Here is a 21,996-nt window from a genome sequence, read left to right on the forward strand (position 1 = left end):
TTTATCATCAGGGCCCATACCATCCTATACATCAACACATTCGGTGACCCCTCCAAGAGTCACCAACCCGAGGGGCCTGGTTCCTTGGATCACAGGTGATCTGATAATCGATTAATCGGTTTGGTCTTTGACCAAGATTCCCTATTCCCTGCTTCTTCTTATGTGATCATTTTCTAGTAACTAGCATCCCTCCTGCTTAGAATAAGAAACAAAGGTAGATCAGTTGTTTTGGAAATGTTAATGTGTTAGTCCCTTTGAAGGATATATAGTTTGTAAATAATTGTAACTTTTGCCAACCTTCCACCATCTCAAGCGTTTGGTGTAAGCTGGTCACAAAACTCAGTCCCAGTTGTCATAAGTCAGTCTTTTTCCCTTCCCAGAAAAATAAGAAAAAAAATCACTAAAAACGTTGCTACAAACATAAAAAGATTGTAAAATGACAAAACGTTGAAAGAAGAGCCAAACATGCTGAAAAATGTCATAAAGTTTAAAAACTCAATCTTTTTTTCCTGTTTGGACATTCTGAGAAAATATGTTTGATATTATAAGTTTGGGAGTTAAATATTCTAGTCTGAGACTAAAAACTCATTGACATTATGATATATTGTCTTTAGGGGCCCTATTTTAACGATCTAAGCGCACGGCGTGAAGCGCCTGGTGCAGGTGCATTTAGGGCGTGTCCAAATCCACTTTTGCTAGTTTGGCGGCGGAAAAAAGCATCTGTGCACTGGGCGTGTGGTTCTAAAGGGTTGTACTTAGTGTCTTCATTAATCAGAGGTGTGTTTTGGGCGTAACATGCAATAAACCAATCAGAGTGTCATCTCCCATTCCCTTTAAAAGCCAGGCGCGTTTGGACCTTGGAGCATTGCTATTATGATGGAGGATTTGCACCGTAATATTTTTATTTGTAATCTTTTGCATGTTTGTGTGCTAGACCTGACAACGGAGGCAATCTGCTTCTAAAATTTGAAGACGTTGTCGAAATAGACACCAAGACTCTTTACAGTGGAGCAAATATTAGGAGCTAGTGGGCCTAGTGTGCCGACATCAACCAGATTGTGATGTCCAAACACTATAACCTTGGTTTTGTCTCTATTGAGGTTGAGGAAGTTTAGGCTCATCTATATTTTAATGTCATGTAGACACTCAAGCAGTGGCTGCAATGAGCCCTTGGTTTTTAGATTTAAAGGCATATAAATTTGCCGTCTCGGAAGAGTAATCGCCAAGGTGGACAGAGAAGCTCCTATTTGTGAGGTATAATTGGAACCACCTTAGTACAGTACCTTTTAATTCCTACACACTGTTCCAAACATGACAAGAGGATTGAGTGGGCAACAGTGTCGAAGTCAGCGGTGAGGTCTAAGAGTACCAGGATGGCGGGGACTCCTGAATCAACAGTTAAGATTAGGTCATTAAAGACTCTTAAAAGAGCGGTTTCAGTGCTATGACAGGGTTTAAAACCAGACTGAAACTTTTCATAAACCTTATGAATAACTAAAAATGTTTGCAGCTGGGTCAAAACTACTTTCTCTAGGACTTTAGAGAGGAACGGCAGTTTCGAGATGGGCCTGAAACTAGACAGAACAGAGGAGTTGAGATTTTCCTTTTTTAACAAGGGCTGCACAACAGCATGTTTAAAAACAGCTGGAACATTACCAGAGGCAAGACAGGTATTTATCAGTGATAGAACACATGGTCCAACAGTGTCAAGGACTTCCTTGAGTAGACAAGAGGGAATGCTGTCTGAAGGACAATTTGTGGGCTGCAGATGGTGGACCACCTCAGATAGGGAGGTGATTGAAATGGGCTCAAACTTGTCCAGGACCGCAAGGCACATTGAAGGAACAGAGGGGTCTTGGTCAAAAGATATGGTCACAGAAGATCGAAAGACAGACATTTTTCAACAAAGAATTTAAGAAAGGAATCACAGAGGTCAGATGTGGGAACGATAGGGGCAGAGTCACAGGGGTTTATAAGAGTGTTAAACATTTTGAAAAGAACCTGAGGCCTGTGGCTGTTATGAGAAAGCATGTTAGAAATATACTCAGTTTTTGCAGATTTTACAGCTCTCTGATATTCAGACAGACTGTGCTGTAGAATTTGATATGACACTTTGAGTTTGTCCTTTTTCCACCTTCTCTCAGCTTGCCGACATGTTCGTCTGAGAGCACGGGTATAGTCATTTAGCCAAGGCTCCGAAAGTGCTTTTGTGTGTTTCGTCCTCAGGGGAGCAACAAAGTCAAAATGCTTGGTTGAACACATGTCTAACGTTGACGCCCTAACTCGCTACCAGCAGGTTGTAAACAATCTGTCCCAAACTTTTGTTGAGCTCTCCTTGGAGCTCAACATTATAAAAATGAAGGAACTATGCTGTGCGGGCAGAGACAAGGCATCACCTCTGTTCCAGCCAGTTAGCACCCATGGTCAGCCAGTGGAACAAGTGCAGGTATTCAGGTACCTGGGCACAGAAATAGACACTTCCCTGTCCTTTTCACAACACACAACATACAAAAAAGACAACGTCTCCACCTGCTCAGAAAACTCAGAACTTTTCAGATCAGCAAGGACGTGTTAACTTTGGTTTACCGCTCCCTCATTGAATCAGTTCTCACTTTCAATATCTCTTCCTGGTACAACCAACGTATGGTGAATCACGCTGCCAAAATAACTGGCTCTCCCCCCCCCCCCCCCCATCTGATCTGTACAGCTGCTCAGTGATCAGGAAAGCCAACCTGATCCCAGAGGACCCTCTCACCCCCTCCATCACTCCTTCCAGCTGCTACCATCAGGCAGGTGTTTTAAGGTACCACTGGCCCGCAAAAACATCTCCAAGAAACCCTTCATCCCCTCTGCAATAGCCATATTAAACAGCACAAAATGAACACCACAGTTAGCTGACACCTTAACACCCCAATGTCTCGTTTTTATATGTCCGTGTGAATGTCTCTTGTGACTGGAGCCTTGTCAAAGATAATTTTCTGTAACCCTTGTGTAACAGACAATAAAGTATTATCTTATCTCAACTTATCTTAAAAACAGCAGAGAACCGCACCGGAGTTTCACAGTTAATTGCACGACAGTGGCATGCAGGCGAAGACTTAACCACAGAGCATCGGACTGTACTCATAAATAAAACAGGGAAATGATCTGATATAAGTGTCACAAATTTCATTGATATGAACACACAAGCCATGGGACAGCACAAGGTCTAATGTGTGCCCCTTTTCATGGGTCGAGCCAGACACCCACTGGGTGAGGTTAAAGGAATAAATAAGATTCAAAAAGTCTTTAACCATAGGTTTGTCCGGACAACATATGTGTACATGTGTCCACCGCGTCCACCCATGCTCTGCTGTGCCACGCTACATCCCGTACCGTCATAACCCCAACCGTCAGACACCGCCCACCAAGAGTCTGGGTCTGCCGAGGTTTCTTCCTAAAAGGGAGTTTTTCCTCGCCACTGTCGCAATAGCCACTGCTAATGCTTGCTCTTGGGGGAACTATTGGAATTGTTGGGGCTTTATAGAGTGTGGTCTAGACCTACTCTATGTGTAAAGTGTCTCGAGATAACTCTTGTTATGATTTGATACTATAAATAAAATTGAATTGAATTGAATTGAATTAAAATCAAATTAGAAAGTGGTCATACTTTAACATGATACCTGCTATAAAATCAGCAAACTCTTGCATAAAGTCCTTGTTGGATTTCGGTGGACGGTATACAACCGCAACCAGCATCAGAGGCGAGGCATTTAGCTCAAAAAGCTGCAGCTCAAAGCTAGAATAGGTGACAGATGCCGAAAGATGGATTTAAATACCGTGGCAAGCCCTCCACCTTTCCCAGTGGTCCGGGGGGAGCTAAAAAATTTACAGTTGGGAGGGAGAAGCTCAGAAAAGGGAGCAGACTCACCAACATGAAGCCAGGTCTCAGTCAGGAACATGAAATCAAATTCATGTGATGTGAAAAAAGTCATTAAGCACAAACATTTTGTTGGCTAAAGACCTGACATTTATCAGGGCTAAGCGAAGAGTTAAATCCGTATTGCTGGTTTGGTAGCAACAGATGTGGTAAACTGAGCCAAGGGGCGCAGGCATCTGCTACGCCTCCGTACAATGTGGGATTTTACCTGAAATTTGTAATAACCGTAGGGATAGGATATTTAGCAGGTAAAGTTACTAAAACAGGAGATTTAATCAGGCCAGCATTTGTACAGGATACTGGTGGGAAGTTATGGAGTCTGGAAAATGAAAATGAATGCCCATTCTGCTTGGAGTGGGAACAGGTTGTTGTATAGCGGCTCAGGGGGGTATCAGCAGCTTGACGAGACAGTAGGGGGAGCTAGTAAGGAGAATTGGATTGTGAGCAAACATACTAGGCAGGGAAGAAGACTCTGCTGTGTGGTGTACACAGTCAATCACATGGGGCGGACTGTAATGTGTGCCTCACATTAGCAGCACACAGCATTCGGCTGCCCAGGCAGTTGGGGTGGACCCCGTCGGCCCTGAAGAGGGAAGAACAACCCCAAAACAAATTAAAATTGTCGATAAAATCAATGTTATGAGCTGTGCAAGCAGACCTTAACCAAGTGTGGAGGCCGAGGATTGTAGAGAACCATACCGATCCCCGGGTCATTGTTGGGATAGGACCCGAGATAAAAACAGACTTCCCAGAGCTGTTTAAAAAACTAAAAAGCAGCTCAGAATGCTGACGAGCTGCATCGACTGATCCGGCATGTACAATGACTCGGTTGATTGAGGACGGGAGTGAGTGCAGCAGGCCCAAAAACTTATCCAGAATTACCGGGATGGTGGCACCAGGGAAGCAGTGAGTGGCAGCATTGAAAAAATGGATATTCCGGACTATAGAATCCCCCACTATTAGTGCAGTCGGGGAGAAGAGTGGACAAGGAGATGAAGCTAGTGATCTTGCACTGTGTTGAAGCAGGCGAGTGTGTGGAGGCAGGAACATCATACCTTAGAGAGGTATTTTCTGTCGGCTCAGGATGACGAAGACCCGCTGAGCGTCTGTGAACGGCCTCCTTCAGGATCCTGAGCCGGGAGCAGAGGTGGAGGTCGCTGCATGGGACGAGGGCCGCTGGTCTACCCTCACAATGGAGTGGCGAGCCACCCGAACCGGTGCAGCCGATGCAGTGTCGGCAGGTGCGTTATCCAAAGATCTGTCAAGATCAGGAACCACGGGAGTGTGAGCTGGCTCTGGCTGGACAGGAGTGTCATCGGACAGAGCCGCATATCTATTGTTTAGGCTGAGGCGAGAGGGTGAGGCGGACTCGTCCAAGCCTTTTTTGCGACCGCGTACGGCCACTGCGGTCCAGGATGACTGCCGGGGACAGGTGGAGGGATCCCACAGAGCTGTGTCCTGCAGGGCTGCGCTTAAAGAGGCAATATGTTTGGACTGTCCAAAAGCCGTGTCCATGAAGCTGGATAAAAGACTCTTTTTTTTTTTCATTTCACCAGAGAGCCGTTGGATGTCCTCCTTAAGGTCAACAATTTTTCTATTTATTTTTTAACAGGCATCTCATCCTCACAGGGCATAGAAAGCATTTTGACGTAGTAGAAGGTATTTTGACATAGCAGGCCTCAAGCTGAGTAAAAGTTAGCAGCAGCTAACAAACAAAGTGGACGGAGTCCACACGGCAAAAACAATGGAGCAGGAGCAAATTATCAATACAGTTGGACTTTACACAGTCAATGTTTCCAGCCAATGTATCCAATAGCACTTTAAGTATTTTCTGTCTTTGCCGCCTCTTTTTTCCTCAAAGGGAGCAGGGAGCTCCTCTCTGCACGTCTGATCTGATCTGGTCCTATGACATTTTCCTAATGACATTGTAGGCAAATCAGAAGCTTTTTAATCTAGCTGTGTAACGTAGGGTCATCGTAAATAATCATACACCGCAGAACCCCTCTGAGTACAGTATGGATATGACCTCACACAACCCCACTTTAAAAGATCAGAACTATCTAAAACTGAATACACCATTTTAGTAGGGCTGCAACGAATGATTATTTCCATCGTCAATCTGTGGATTCTTTTCTGATTAATGGATGAGTTGTTTGGTTTATAAAATGTCAGAAAATGGGACAAAAAATGTGGATCAGTGTTTCCCAAAGCCTAAGAATACGTCCATAAATTTCTTGTTTTGTCCACAACTCGAAGATATTCAGTTTACTGTCACAGAGGAGAGAAGAAACAGCTCGATTCTGTTTTAAGCCCCCAACATCGACTTCAAGGCAGCGCTGCGACCGTCGACTTAAAGGCACCTAACCCTAATCTTAACCCTAACCATTGCCTAATCCTAGTGCCTTGTTGTTTTTTCCACAACGCAAAGATATTCAGTTTACTGTCACAGAGGAATGAAGGAACTAGAAAATATTCACATTTAACAAGCTGACATTACAGAAGTTTTACTCAAACCGATGAATCGATTATCAAAATAGTTGGCAATTAATTTATTATTTGACAACTAATCGATTAATCTTTGCAGCTCTATATATATATATTTGAATAGTAATGGAAGCTGCAGGAGTTGTTGTGGAGTATTATGGATTATAAAACGTTACCTGGAACGGGACGTCCGCCATAGATTTGGCGAGATAATACGCCTTCAGACTGTACCCATAGTTCAGGTGTTACCTCTGAAAAAACTCCAATCTCCAGAGGAACTGAAGCACAAACACACAACTCAACGTTTACATCAAACGGTTTGAAGAAATGCCAATAAACCAGAGCACGTTTTTCCCCTATCCAGGAATGTTGTTAGGGCTAGCCAGAAAGTCGGGCAATGCGGGACGAGGGGCTCTATAGCTGGATAAACGGATGTTTTATTGACCTATGTTAACATGCTAAGACTAGATGTTCAGACATCAGTTACTTACTTTTACTCAAGTATTTCTTGAGTACTTTATGCAAGACTGGTTAGATGTGTCTCATGGTAATGACGCCAGACTGCTGATGATCACATCCTCTGACTTGAAGAGTTTAAAAAAGCAGACGGAGAGTTTCATCTCAGTTGCAAAGCAGTCACTGCAGATGAATGTAATGTATCATGCAATGTCATGAACTGTATTATATTATATTTATTTAAATAAGAGAGATGGTAAGTTTGGAGAATCTGTGTTATTGTAAGAATTGATTGTTGATTGATCATGACAAACTTTACACAGGTTTCATATTTCACTTTTGGTGCATACTTTGATATTGGGCTCTTTAAATACTTATTGTTCACGATTATTATCTGTTTTTATGCTGTAATTATTTGTGCCAATGTTTTGCTGATTGTGGTTATCTGTAAGAACAGAAGCTTACATGAACCGATGTACATTTTTCTGTGCAGCCTGTTTGTAAATGAATTGTTTGGTAGTACAGTATTGTTTCCATTCCTTCTGGTTCAGATCCTCTCTGACATTCACACTATTTATGCTCCCTTCTGTTTCCTGCAGATTTATTGTGTGTTTGCATATGGAACTGTACAATTTATTAATTTATCCATCATGTCTTATGACAGATATCTTGCTATCTGTTATCCTCTGCAATATAACACACGTATGACATATAATAAGGTTGCCAAGCTTATTGCTCTAACATGGTTATTCCCATTTATTGAAGTTGCTGTCACAATATCTTTGAGTTCCTCTTTACAGCTGTGTGGGAACATCATTAACAAAGTTTACTGTGACAACTACTCTATTGTCAAACTGGCCTGCTTTGACACCACAGTGAACAACATTCAAGGACTCTTTATCACTTGTCTTGTAGTCTTTTGTCCTCTCATTGTAATTCTTTACACTTATATGAGGATTCTTAAAGTGTGTTATTCTGGTTCTAAACAGACCAGACAGAAAGCTCTCAGTACCTGCACACCTCACCTCGCTTCTCTGATCAACTTTTTCTTTGGTTCTTTCTTTGAAGTAGTACAGAGCAGGTTTAATATGAGCAGTTTACCCATGATGTTGCGTATTTTTTTGTCATTATACTTTCTGACTTGCCAACCGATCTTTAACCCTTTAATGTTTGGTTTGCAAATGTCTAAAATACGTAGCCTATGTAAAAGTCTTATCTTTGGTAAAATGTAAACTAATGTTAAAGAGCAAATTGCGGGTTGCAGCACCTGTGAATTAAATTTGCTAGGTTTTAAATAAAAACAAAATGCAATTTCACATCATTTTTGAACATTATTATTGCCATATCTGTGTTAACATTTTGAAAAAGCTGAAGCAGTCATTCACACATGCATAAAACCATAACAGCTAGAGTATTCATTCTTTTTGCGTCAGAAATCTAAGGCTTTGACAACATTCTATTGCAGATGACACTATCAAAACACCTTTACAAAAATTAGCATTTCTCAAAAACTAAAATTTCAAAAGTTCAAATAACTTATGGGTTGTCAAGAAATAATTCGTATTATGTTTTGTGTGTTTATCTGGTAAAGTCTGATGAAAACATGTCAGATTTGTTTTTTGTTTTTTATTTATGACGCAATTTCAATAATTTCATTAAGTATTATGGTTTATTGACTTCCATAAATGTTTGGCTTAGGTTGCACTGCTTTTACGGATATGAAACGTTTGAAGATACTGAGGACCTTCCTAAAGAAAATGTGTTTTTTTAATTAAAATAAAATGCAATTGTGCATCATTTTGGACCATTATTATTACCATATGTGTTTCTAAAATGATGGAAAAGCTAGAGCAGAAAGTAAAAAAAAACACTCAAAAAGCTTAAAAAAAGAACACTTGCTACAGAGGTCCACTGGGGACCAACTACAATCATTAGATCTGAGAGAAGTCTTTCAGTTAGTTTTGATGCACTCATTGATTTTACATTCATTCGGCACAGATTAAGCCCAAAAAAGGCTAGGGTGCTGCGCCTAAGCCTTATAATGATAAGGCAAACCCTACATTTTTAAGAAAATGACGTAGAAACTAGAAAAGATGGCCATCTGAGATAAAAAGTAAATTAATGTAATTGGTCAATTTCACACAGGTATACTCTGCCACTATAAGACAACCAGTACTAGTTTTGTTGATGAGATAAGAGTTTGCAAACATTACAATGTTGGGATGTGACCGGCATTAGTTATCATTAGCCCATCACTTGCCCTGGTTCCCAACACAACTCAACGTCATACATCTGTAAAAATGGCTATGGCAGCTTTTCCCTCGCCAAAATCTGGCTATCGTTGGAGCATTATTTATATATGACATGGATTGGTTAGATATTCTAGTTTCATATGAGACCAATATCTTCACTCTACCTTTATAACAGAGCCCCTAAAAATTAAATATCGGGATTTTATGAATCAATATTGTATCAGTCAAATGAAGGTAAATTTGAATCGTAAAATTTATTTTTTTATCCCAGCCCTAGTCTTGCATGTCAGGACCTCCACACAGCATCCCTTAATAGGAGATAAATGTGCTCTGGTTTGTTGGCATTTCTTTAAACCAATCACAATTGTCTTGGGCGGCCTTAAGCACCAACGCAGCAATGGTGCCACTGCAAAATAGCCTCAGGAATGAACTTGTTTTAGTGGAACGTGCTCGTTCAAAAGTTGTTTTTGTCGTGTAACAGAAAACATTCACCCAGGAGAACATCCTCGGCGACGCCCATGAGGCCGCGGCACATATTTCCTCCAAGGGCACACCTCTCAGAGTCACCCACGACATGGAGACACTCCTGGTAGAGTGGCATCTCACTCCGGATGGTAGGGACTGACCACTCGCTCTGTATGCAGAGGCAATGGCCTCCACAACCCAGTGAGACAGGCGCTGCTTCGAGACAGCACAGCCTTTCATGCGACCACCATAACAGACAAATAGTTGCTCAGACTGACGTATGCAGGCGGTAGCATCCACATAAGCCCTAAGGGCCCGTACAGGGCACAACAGACTCAACACATCTTCTCGTTCTCCAGAAGGGGGGTCAAAATGTGCCAGGTGGATTGAGGTGTGAGCGTGCCAGCACTTTAGGGAGGAACGCCGTATTAGGCCACAAAGTGACACCTGAGCCATTCGAGTTCCATCCAGGAATCACTCACGGACGTTTTGCGGAAGTAATGGCATAGAGAAACGCAGCCTTGGCTGACAACCACTTCAGCTCTGCCTGTGCCAAGGGTTCAAATGGAGGCGAGCATAGGGCATCCAGCACCAGGGGCAGGTCCCATGCAGGAGCCCTTGGAGTGTTCGTGGGGCGCAACCTCAGAGCCCCTTTCAAGAAACAGGATACAAGCCTGTACCTCTACCACAGTGTTATTATCAACCGCAACCTGCTGTGACGAAATAGCAGCCACATAGACTCTCAGGGTAGAAGGAGACCGGCCACCATCCATGAGGGTCTGCAGAAACTCAAGGATGGCAGGCACAGAACAACTCACTGGGTCACAATTACGAGTTGTACACCACTCATAAAAAAGTTTCCATCTGTTCCCGTACTGCAGACGGGTAGAGAGTGCTCTGGCATTCAGGATAGAAAACACCGTCCCCTTCCCTGAAGAGGAATAGCTTGGCCGCAGCCTTTGGAGGGCAAAAAATCCGCAACTCCAACCAAAATTGTAAGGCTACAAGCGGCAAGCTTAGAAACAATCAATAATCCACAAATTTCAACCAAAGCCAATGCTAATGCTGCCACAGATGGCAGACGACCTGCATAGCGAGAAGATGAAAAAGGAATGAGCTCGAGGTTGACACCGGAACTTAATACCTTGGCTAGGGTCACCCCGAGGTCACAGGTGACTTTGTTGATATAAATACTCGACCTGCGCAAGCGCGATACAGAATATATTCAGTGCGAAACACTGCCTCTGGCGGTCAGTAAGGATGAAATAGAACCACTGGAGTTTAGAATGACAACACAAAGAAAGCGGAAGGTGGTGGACATCTTGGATGAAATAAAATAAGGGAAATCTAGAGGATCCTCCAGCGGCACCGGAACAATAATGAAATGTTGTAAATAAAACGTTGCAATACAGACTACGGCGCCCCTAAATGACACAGGGAAGTTTTTCTTCTTCTTGTTCACACATGAAACTTTCTTGTGGGCAAGAGACACGTGAAACTTTTCTCAGGAACACACACTATGATGTTGCTGTATGTTTCCAAGTCACCAAGTCTAAGGTCTCACCATGTCTGAGGATGCTAAGGAATGTTCTCCTGAACAGGATGGAGAACCTTGTCATGCAGCTGGGCAAGAAACTGTGACAACCTTCAGACGATGAACTCTCCTGAGTAAAACACAAAACACCAAAGAAACTAGAACATATTCACATTTAACAAGCTGCAATCACACAAGTTTTTACATTTATGTAAAAAAGTCGAAAGAAGCGCAGAGGAATGAAGGAACTAGAAAATATTCACATTTAACAAGCTGACATTACAGAAATTTTACTCAAATCGATGAATCGATTATCAAAATAGTTGGCAATTCATTTAATATTTGACAACTAATCAATTAATCTTGGCAGCTCTATATATATTTGAATAGTAATGTAAGCTGCAGGAGTGGTTGTGGAGTAGTATGGCTTATCAAACGTTACCTGGAAGGGGACGTCCGCCATAGATTTGGTGAGATAATACGCCTTCATACTGTACCCGTAGTTCAGGTGTTACCTCAGAAAAAAACTCCCATCTCCAGAGAAACTGAAGCACATTCACACAACTCAACGTTTACATCAAACGGTTTGAAGAAATGCCAATAAACCAGAGCACATTTTTCTCCTATCCAGGAATGTTGTTAGGACTAGCCAGAAGGTCTGGCAATGCGGGACTAGGGGCTCTATAGTGGGATAAGCGGATGTTTTATTGACCTATGTTAATATGCTAAGAGTAGATGTTCAGACATCAGTTAGATGCAGTGTTGTAATGTAACAAACAAATCTTCGAGTTGTACGTATCTGTACTTCACATAGTTATTTTTATTTGTGGAAACTATTAGAAATTTGACTTTCTTTTACTTACTCTTACTCTTACTAAAAATAAGTACAGTAAATATCAGATACTTTGAGACTTTTACTCAAGTAATATTCTAAAATGTGACTTTAACTTTAACTTATTAATTAATTTTCTGGGAAGATTCTTGTACTTTCACTCAAGGATTTCTTGAGTACTTTATGCAAGACTGGTTAGATGTGTTCCATGGTAATGAGGCCAGACTGCTGATGTTCACATCCTCTGACTTGAAGAGTTTAAAAAAGCAGACGCAGAGTTTCATCTCAGTTGCAAAGCAGTCACTACAGATCAATGTAAGGTATCATGCAATGTCATGAACTGTGTTCTGTCATTTCTAATTTTAACATTATATTGACTTTAAATAAGAGAGATGGTAAGTTTGGAGAATCTGTGTTATTGTAATAATTGATTGTTGATTGATTATGACAAACTTTACACAGGTTTCATATTTCACTTTTGGTGCATACTTTGATATTGGGTTCTTTAAATACTTATTGTTCACGATTATTATCTGTTTTTATGCTTTAATTATTTGCGCCAATGTTTTGCTGATTGTGGTTATCTGTAAGAACAGAAGCTTACATGAACCGATGTACCTTTTCCTGTGCAGCCTGTTTGTAAATGAACTGTATGGTAGTACAGGGTTGTTTCCATTCCTTCTGGTTCAGATCCTCTCTGACATTCACACTATTTATGCTCCCTTCTGTTTCCTGCAGATTTATTGTGTGTATACTTATGGAACTGTACAATTTATTAATTTAGCCATCATGTCTTATGACAGGTATCTTGCTATCTGTTATCCTCTACAATATAACACACGTATGACATATAACAAGGTTGCCAAGCTTATTGCGCTAACATGGTTATTCCCATTGATTGAAGTTGCTGTCACAATATTTTTAAGTTCGTCTTTACAGAAATGTGGGAACATTTTAAACGCAGTGTACTGTGACAACTACTCTGTTGTGAAACTGGCCTGCTCTGACACCAGAGTGATCAACATTTATGGACTCTTTATCACTGGTCTTGTAGTCTTTTGTCCTCTCATCGTAATTCTTTACACATATATGAGGATTCTTAAAGTTTGTTATTCTGGTTCTAAACAGACCAGACAGAAAGCTGTCAGTACCTGCACACCTCAGCTCGCTTCCCTGATTAACTTTTTCTTTGGTTCTTTCTTTGAAATAATACAGAGCAGGTTTAATATGAGCAGTGTACCCATCATGTTGCGTATTATTTTGTCATTGTACTTTCTGACCTACCCACCAATCTTTAACCCTTTAATGTTTGGTTTGCAAACGTCTAAAATACGTAGACTATGTAAAAGTATTATCTTTGGTAAAATGTAAACTGTTAAAGATCAAATTGCTGGTTGCAGCCCTTGTGAATTAAATTTGCTAGGTTTTCAATAAAAACAAAATGCAATTTCACATCATTTTCGACAAACATTATCTCCATATTTGTTTTAAAACTTTGAAAAAGCTGAAGCAGTCATTAAAAAGGCATAAAACCATAACAGCTAGAGTATTCATTATTTTTACTTCAGACATCTAAGGCTTTGATACCATTCTATTGCATGTGACGCTATCAAAACACCTTTACAAAAATGAGCATTTCTCAAAAACAAAAATTGAAATATTTCAAATAACTTATGGGTTGTCAAGAAATAATTTGGATTATGTTTTGTATGTTTTGCTGGTAAACGTCTGATGAAAACATGTCAGATTTGTTGTTTTTTAATATATGATGCAATTTCAATAATGTTATTAAGTATTGTGGTTTATAGACTTCATAAACATTTGGCTTAGGTTGTTGCTGCTTTTAGGGATATGAAGCTTTTGAAGATATTGAGGACCTTTATTAAAATGAAATGCAACCGTACATCATTTTGGACCATTATTAGTACCATATATGTTTCTAAAATGTTGGAAAAGTTAGAGCAGAAAACTAAAAAAAAAACACTCAAAAAGCTTAAAGAGAAAACTTGCTACAGAAGTCCATTGGGGACCATCTACAATCATTAGATTTGAGAGAAGTATTTCAGTTAGTTTTGATGCACGCATTGATTTTACATTCATTCAGCCCAGGTTATGTCCAAAAAAGGCTTGGGTGCTGTGCCTAAGCCTTATAATGGTAAGGAATACCCTACATGTTTAGGAAAATGATGTAGAAACTAGAAAAAATTACCTTCTGAGAGACGAGTTGTGTTGGGAATTAGGGCAGGTGTCTTGGCAAGTGATGGGCTAATGATAGCTAATACCCACATTGTAATGTTTGCAAACTCTTATCTCATCAACAAAACTAGTAGTAGTTGTCTTATAGTCGCAGCGTATACCTGTGAATACCTGCAGAATCTCAACCCTAGGCCTGACATAACATGCCCAACACTGCACCCAGGTATTGAAGCATGCTGTCAGAATGCTTTTGTGCTACAGATAGCCTTCAGGACATGAACTTGACTGCTGATGTAATCAGGTTAAGGCTGCGTCCCCCTTCCCCTTAGGCTGCGTCTCATTTCTCTGTCTTACCCCTTCCCCTTACCCATTCCCCTTAGGTTTGCGCGTTCACGTGAGACTAAGGGCTATACCAATTCTCATTTTGATTGAGGAGTAGGGCAAATTCGCGAGCTTACTTGAAAGCAAGGGGTACCTAGAATACACTGTGCAGCCGGCAACAATGGCAACCAGATCGACCCATAAATGTAAGTATTTTTGGCTTAAAGAATTGATTTAAAAATTACGAAAGTCTTGTTTTCTACACAGTCCTGTACATATATATTTGCAACCATGTTTGTAACTGAAATGTTACATGTGTCAAGCACCTGTACATTGTTGTTGGTTATGATACAAGACACTAATGAAAGAAATGGGGGTTGGACGGAAAGGTTCCTGGCCAACAGGCTTCAGCTGTGGTCTGGAATTTCAGAATAGCTGTAGTTTTTTTGTTTGTTTGTGGTCTTGTGTGTCTTTTTTTAGTTTTATACATTTGAGTGCCTTTTTTATATTTGTGTGTGACATGTAAGTTATGGTTCTAATAGTTGTAATAATGTTATTTTCGTTTCATGTCATCATCATGTCACATACTGACACTCCAAGAAATGACATCACAGCAAAAATACCAATGTAGGCAATGGGGGACAATTTCTATGGCAAAGTTTAAAGGATTGAATAGAATACTTGTAAAGTTGACTTTACCAAATTGTTCCAGCTAAGACGTTTTTGTATTCACATACATGAATTGCAAATATTAAATATGAATTTGAGTAATTTTCTGTTAAGCTATGAAAAGTTGCTCAGAATTACATCATCACTACCTGTATCACACTTTTTGATTGTATTAATAATGGGACTATCAAGTTTAACTGTATTGTGTCACTAACCTGAGGTAATACCGCTCCACAGTTTACAGGCACGTTGTCCATTTGCCACAATAGCCGACGGTGTGGTCATCACAAACAAATAAATGCTGGTCCCAAATACAGACAAATAACAAATAGGGCTAGGTATTCCCACTTTGATTGATTTAATTTGATATGTTTCTGTTACAGTACCAAATTAAGTGATATAAAAGACTAAAACTAAAAAGAAAACTAATGTTGTAAATTATACAAAGAACCCTCATGCCTTGTGCATTATTAAAAATAGTCTTGTTTACATTAGGAATTGACCAATTACATTAATTTACTTGTTATTTAACATTAACACGCTACAGCCATCAAAACAATAGAGTTTATAGAATAGAATATACATCTGTAAAAATGGCCATGGCAGTTTTTCCCTTGCCAAAATTTGGCCTATCGTTGGAGCATTATTTATATATGACATGGATTACTTTGATTGTTTAGTTTCATATGATACCAATATATTCACTCTACCTTTATAATGGAGCCCCTAAAATGTCAATATAAGGATTTTATGAATCAATATTGTATCAGTCAAATAAAGGTCAATTTGAATTCCCCGGAAGGGGGGTCAAAACGTACCAGGTAGATTGGCTGATTGAGATGTGAGCGTGCCAGCACTTTAGGGAGGAACGCCGAGCCATCCGAGTTCCATCTCAAACAGGAATCACTCACGGCCAAGGCATGTAGCTCTCCAACACGTTTTGTGGAAGTGATGGCAAGGGGAAACGCAGCCTTGGCTGATAAACCCCCTCAGCTCTGCCTGTAGCAAGAGTTCAAGGGAAGGCGAGCATAGAGCGTCCAGTACCAGGGGCAGGTCCCATGCAGGAGCCCTTGGGGCACTCGTGGGGCGCATCCTCAGAGCTCCTTTCAAGAAGCGGGATACAAGCCTGTGGCACCCCACAGTGTTATTACCAACCGCAACATGTGATGAAATAGCAGCCACATAGACTCTCAGGTTAGAAGGAGACTGGCCACCGTCCAGGAGGGTCTGCAGAAACTCAAGGAAGGCAGGCACAGAACAACTCACTGGGTCCCAATTACAAATTGTACACCACTCGACAGTGCCTCCATTCCTCGAGGGCCAGTTTGACGGCTTGTAGCTCCCGGTCCCCCACGCTGTAATTCTACTCAGTGGGGGTCAGGCGACGGGAGAAAAAGGCAGAGGGATGAAGTCTTTGGTCAGAGGGGGAGCGCTGGGACAGGGTGGCCCCAACGACCACGTCCAAGACGTCCACCTCCACCACAAACTGAAGGGAAGGGTCAGGGTTAGTGAGAATGGGGGCAGAGGTGAACCGGGACTTGAGAAGAGAAAAGGCTGCAGCAGCTTCCGGATACCAAACAAAGGGGACAGAAGTGGAAGTGAGACAGGTGAGAGAGGCAGCCAAGGAGCTATAATTACGGACAAACTGGCGGTAAAAATTAGCAAAACCCCAAAAACGTTGTAGTTGTTTAACAGAGGTGGGAGTGGGCAAATTGACCACAGCTTTAATTTTCGGCAGGTCCGTCCGCACGGAGCCGCCCACTCTCAATAATGAAGCCCAGGAACTGTACCGACGGGACATGGAACTCACATTTTTTGGCCTTGACGAATAGCCTGTTCTCCAGAAGCCGCTGCAGCACTAAACGGATGTGTTCGGTGTGTTGTACTGGGTCGCGTGAGAAGATCAGAATATCGTCAAGGTAGACAAACACAAACTGATGCAAGAAGTCACGGAGAACGTCATTAATTAGGGCCTAGAAGACTGCGGGGGTGTTAGTGAAGCCGAAGGGCATGACCAGATATTCGTAGTGGCCCAGCAACTTAGTAAACACGACGGACCGGGAGAGGGACTCAAACACTGAATCCATTAAGGGGAGCGGATATTTATTTTTCACGGTGATGGAGTTGAGCCCCTGGTAATCAATACATGGGCGAAGGGTATTATCTTTTTTGGACACGAAGAAGAAACCCGCACCTAATGGGGACGAGGAAGAGCGATTGATACTGATTTTTTATGTATTATTTTTTGGCTGGAAGGGAGGGGTGCGGGAGGAGGGCTATGGAGCAGTTGTACGGACGGTGGGGGGGTAAAGACAAAGCCTGGTCTTTGCTAAAAACCAAGGCAAGATCGTGGTACTCTGGGGGAACAAGAGTCAAATCGGGGGGGATCCAGGGAAACGAGAGATTGAGAAGACTTACCGGGGGCTCGAGCTGAGAACAGACAGGAGGCATGACAGGCTGTACTCCAATTTCTGATCTTCCCCCGCGCCCAGTCCACGTTGGGATTGTGGGTGATGAGCCAAGGGAGTCTGAGAACAATGACGGGGGAGGAGATGAGGTGAAATGACAGGGACTCGTGGTGGTTACCGGAGGTGAGGAGCCGGAGCGGGGGAGTACAGTGGGTGACCGTGGTGAGCAACTGGCCATTGAGACTGGTGGTGTGAAGGGGAGTGTCGAGGGGAATCTGAGGGATAGAGAGCTGTTGAGCAATTTCAAAATCCAAAAAGTTTTCATCGGCACCGGAGTCAACCAACACTCCCAGAGGGAGCATTACCTCCTGCCAAGACAGGGAGACCTCCAGCAGGGGGCGAGGGTTGGGAGAGGTTCGGTTTGCCAGAGCTCCCACCGCTACTGGCGAGCCGACTCTTTTGGCTGGACGGGGCAGGAGGAAATGAAATGACTGGGTTTACCGCAGTAAATACAAACCCCAGCCAGTCGATGGCACTCTCGTTCCGCCGGGGAGAGACAGGCGCGACCTAATTGCATGGGTTCAGGAGGGGGCGGAGAAGGGGGTGCCCAGGAATAACTGAATGTGGCTGGGAAGGCGGGGGAGCAGAGAACTGAGGTGTCGGAGGGCAGGACCGGGAAGAGGACGGGCCACGGAGTGCACGCTTTCTCTCCCTCTCCCGGATGCAATTACCTAGGTCGATGGCGATTTCAATATGGCTATCAAGGCTCTCCAGCTCGTCCCAGTCGGCTAGAAGATCCTTCATCCGCTCACTAAGCCCAGCCAGGAACGTGCAACAGAGAGCCGGACTGTTCCAGCCCGATCTACCGGCCAGAATGCGGAAATCAACCGAATACTCCGCGACGCTGCAATTGCCCTGACGGAGAGACATGAGACAGGAATCCTTCTCAGCCCCCCGCACAGGGCGATCAAACACCCTCCTCATCTCCTCCACAAAGGTGGAGTATGAGGAGAGGAGATCGGGCCGTCCCTCACTCACCCAGGTGTTCCAAGAGAGGGCCCGGTCACGGAGCAACCCGGCGACAAAACACATGAAATGAAATGTTGTAAATAAAACGTTGCGATACAGACTATGGCGCCCCTAAAAGGACACAGGGAAGTTTTTCTTTTTCTTGTTCACACATGAAACTTTCTTGTGGGCAACAGACACGTGATACTTTTCTCAGGAGCACAGACTATGCTTTCACTATGACAAGATAGTTTCTTGTGCGCACCAGAAGGTTTCTCGTGCGCACCAGAAGGTTTCTCTCAGAAAAAAACAACTATTCCTTCATATCCCTTTAGCTGTTCTGATTATCTCTGATTGTTGATTTGAAGAAGTCCTTAGGGCCGAAACGTCATCAGAATAAAAAGAGATATGCATATGGAGCCACATTTTCCTATTTTATGTGTGTGTGTGTGTGTGTGTGTGTGTGTGTGTGTCTGTGTATGTTTTCTCACCAAGTCTGAGGTCTCACCATGTCTGAGGATGCTAAGGAACGTTCTCCTGAACAGGATGGAGAACTGTGTCATGTAGCTGGGAGAGAAACTGTGACAACATTCAGACGACGACCTCTCCTGAGAAATAAGAGACAGAAACAATAAATGAAGATGTAAAATATAGCAAGACGCAGTTCATTTATAATATACAGCAACAGTATTGATTATTATTGCAGCGATAAACTGTCTCACTAAATGATGAAACATATGAATGTTTTGGTTTGAAATTATATTTTATTCAATGTGATGGACAAAAAGCATCCTAAAAATACTTTAAAACATAATAAAATTGAAACTATCTTGTTTATTTATTAGCATATGACTTATTTTGATAGTCGATTAATCTGTCATTTTTTATGAAAATAAAGTGAAACTTGTGTAATGTCAGCTCATTAAATGTGAATATTTTCTAGACCTCAAAGATATTCAGGTTACTGTCACAGAGGAATGAAGGAACTAGAAAATATTCCCATTTAACAAGCTGACATTACAGAAATTTTACTCAAACCGATGAATCGATTATCAAAATAGTTGGAAATTAATTTATTATTTGACAACTAATCGATTAATCTTTGCAGCTCTATATATATTTGCATAGTAATGGAAGCTGCAGGAGTTGTTGTGGAGTAGTATGGATTATAAAACGTTACCTGGAAGGGGACGTCCACCATAGATTTGGCGAGATAATACGCCTTCAGACTGTACCCGTAGTTCAGGTGTTACCTAAAAAACTCCCATCTCCAGAGGAACTGAAGCACAAACACACAACTCAATGTTTACATCAAACGGTTTGAAGAAATGCCAATACGCCAGAGCAAGTTTTTCTCTCATCCAGGAATGTTGTTAGGACTAGCCAGAAGGTCTGGCAATGCGGGACTAGGGGAGCTATAGTGGGATAAGTGGATGTTTTATTGACCTATGTTGTTTAATATGCTAAGTGTAGATGTTCATACATCAGTTAGATGCAGTGTTGTAATGTAACAATCTTCGAGTTTCACGTATCTGCACTTCCATCCATCCATCTTCGTCCGCTTATCTGTTATTGGGTCGCGGGGGGAGCTGCTCCAGCAGGGGACCCCAAACTTCCCTTTCCCGAGCCACATTAACCAGCTCCGACTGGGGGATCCCAAGGCATTCCCTCTACTTAGTCCTGGGTCTTCCCTGAGGCCTCCTCCCAGCTGGACGTGCCTGGAACACCTCCCTAGAGAGGCTCCCAGGGGGCATCCTTACCAGATGCCCGAACTACCTCAACTGGCTCCTTTCAACGCGAAGGAGCAGCGGCTCTACTCTGAGCTCCTTACGGATGATTGTGCTTCTCACCCTATCTCTAAGGGAGACGCCAGCCACCCTCCTGAGGATACCCATTTTGGCCGCTTGTGCCCTGGATCTTGTTCTTTCGGTCATGACCCAGCCTTCATGACCATAGGTGAAGGTAGGAACGAAAACTGACCGGTAGATTGAGAGCTTTGCCTTCTGGCTCAGCTCTCTTTTTGTCACAACGGTGCGATAAATTGAATGTAATACTGCACCCGCTGCACCGATTCTCCGACCAATCTCCCGCTCCATTGTCTCCTCACTCGCGAACAAGACCCCAAGGTATTTAAACTCCTTCACTTGGGGTAAGGACTCATTCCCTACCTGGAGAAGGCACTCCATCGGTTTCCTGCTGAGAACCATGGCCTCAGATTTAGAGGTGCTGATCCTCATCCCAGTCGCTTCACACTCGGCTGCGAACCGATCCAGTGAATGCTGAAGGTCACAGGCCGATGATGCCATCAGGACCACATCATCTGCAAAAAGCAGCGATGAGATCCCAAGCTCACTGAACTGCAACCCCACCCTACCCCGACTACGTCTTGATATCCTGTCCATAAATACTACAAACAGGATTGGTGACAAAACACAGCCCTGGCGGAGTCCAACCCTCACCTGAAACGAGTCCAACTTACTGCCGAGAACCCGGACACAGCTCTCGCTTTGGTCATACAGAGATTGGATGGCCCTGAGAAGCGACCCCCTCACCCCATACTCCCGCAGCACCTCCCACAGTATCTCCCGGGGGACCCGGTCATACGCCTTCTCCAGATCCACAAAGCACATGTAGACCGGTTGGGCATACTCCCAGGCTCCCTCCAGGATCCTTGCAAGAGTGAAGATCTGATCCGTTGTTCCACGACCAGGACGGAATCCGCATTGTTCCTCTTCAACCCGAGGTTCGACTATCGGCTGAACCCTCCTTTCCAGCACCTTGGAGTAGACTTTACCGGAGAGTCTGAGAAGTGTGATAACCCTGTAATTGGCACACACCCTCTGGTCCCCCTTTTTGAAAAGGGGAACCACCACCCCGGTCTGCCACTCCTTAGGCACCGTCCCAGACTTCCACGCAATGTTGAAGAGGCGTGTCAACCAAGACAACCCCTCCACACCCAGAGCTTTAAGCATTTCTGGACGGATCTCATCAACCACCTGGGGCTTTGCCATGGTGGAGTTGTTTAACTACCTCAGCGACTTCCACCTGGTAAATTGACGACAATCCCCCATCATCCTCCAGCTCTGCCTCTACGATAGAGGGCGTATTAGCTGGATTTAGGAGTTCCTCAAAGTGCTTCTACCACCGCCCTATTACCTCCTCAGTTGAGGTCAACAGCGTTCCATCCTTACTCTAGACAGCTTGGATGGTTCCCCGCTTCACCCTCCTGAGGTGGCGAACGGTTTTCCAGAAGCACCTTCGTGCCGACCGAAAGTCCTTCTCCATGTCTTCTCCCAATTCACCTGCTCTACCCGTTTGGGCTTACCAGGTCTGTCCAGAGTCTTCCCCCACCCCCTGACCCAAGTCACCCCCAGATGGTGATCAGTTGACAGCTCCGCCCCTCTCTTCACCCGAGTGTCCAAAACATACGGCCTCAGATCAGATGAAACGAT

General features: G+C 43.1%; 2 protein-coding genes across 2 annotated transcripts; both read left to right on the forward strand.

Moving 5' to 3' along the window:
• The first annotated feature begins 7,125 nt into the window (after positions 1-7,125).
• On the forward strand, positions 7,126-8,135 carry LOC116057898 (olfactory receptor 11A1-like). The gene has a single exon (XM_031310483.2). It carries the CDS (start codon positions 7,165-7,167, stop codon positions 8,089-8,091), a length of 927 nt encoding a protein of 308 aa, XP_031166343.1. The 5' UTR covers positions 7,126-7,164; the 3' UTR covers positions 8,092-8,135.
• Positions 8,136-12,386: 4,251 nt separating this feature from the next.
• On the forward strand, positions 12,387-13,313 carry LOC116057905 (olfactory receptor 11H4-like; the record flags this gene model as incomplete). The annotated part of the gene is made up of 1 exon (XM_031310488.1): positions 12,387-13,313. A coding segment is annotated over one exon (927 nt), but the record flags the coding sequence as incomplete, so codon positions are not given.
• Positions 13,314-21,996: the final 8,683 nt, after the last annotated feature.

The sequence above is a fragment of the Sander lucioperca genome, chromosome 5 (assembly GCF_008315115.2).
Source record: "Sander lucioperca isolate FBNREF2018 chromosome 5, SLUC_FBN_1.2, whole genome shotgun sequence".
Classification (NCBI taxonomy): Eukaryota; Metazoa; Chordata; class Actinopteri; order Perciformes; family Percidae; genus Sander; species Sander lucioperca.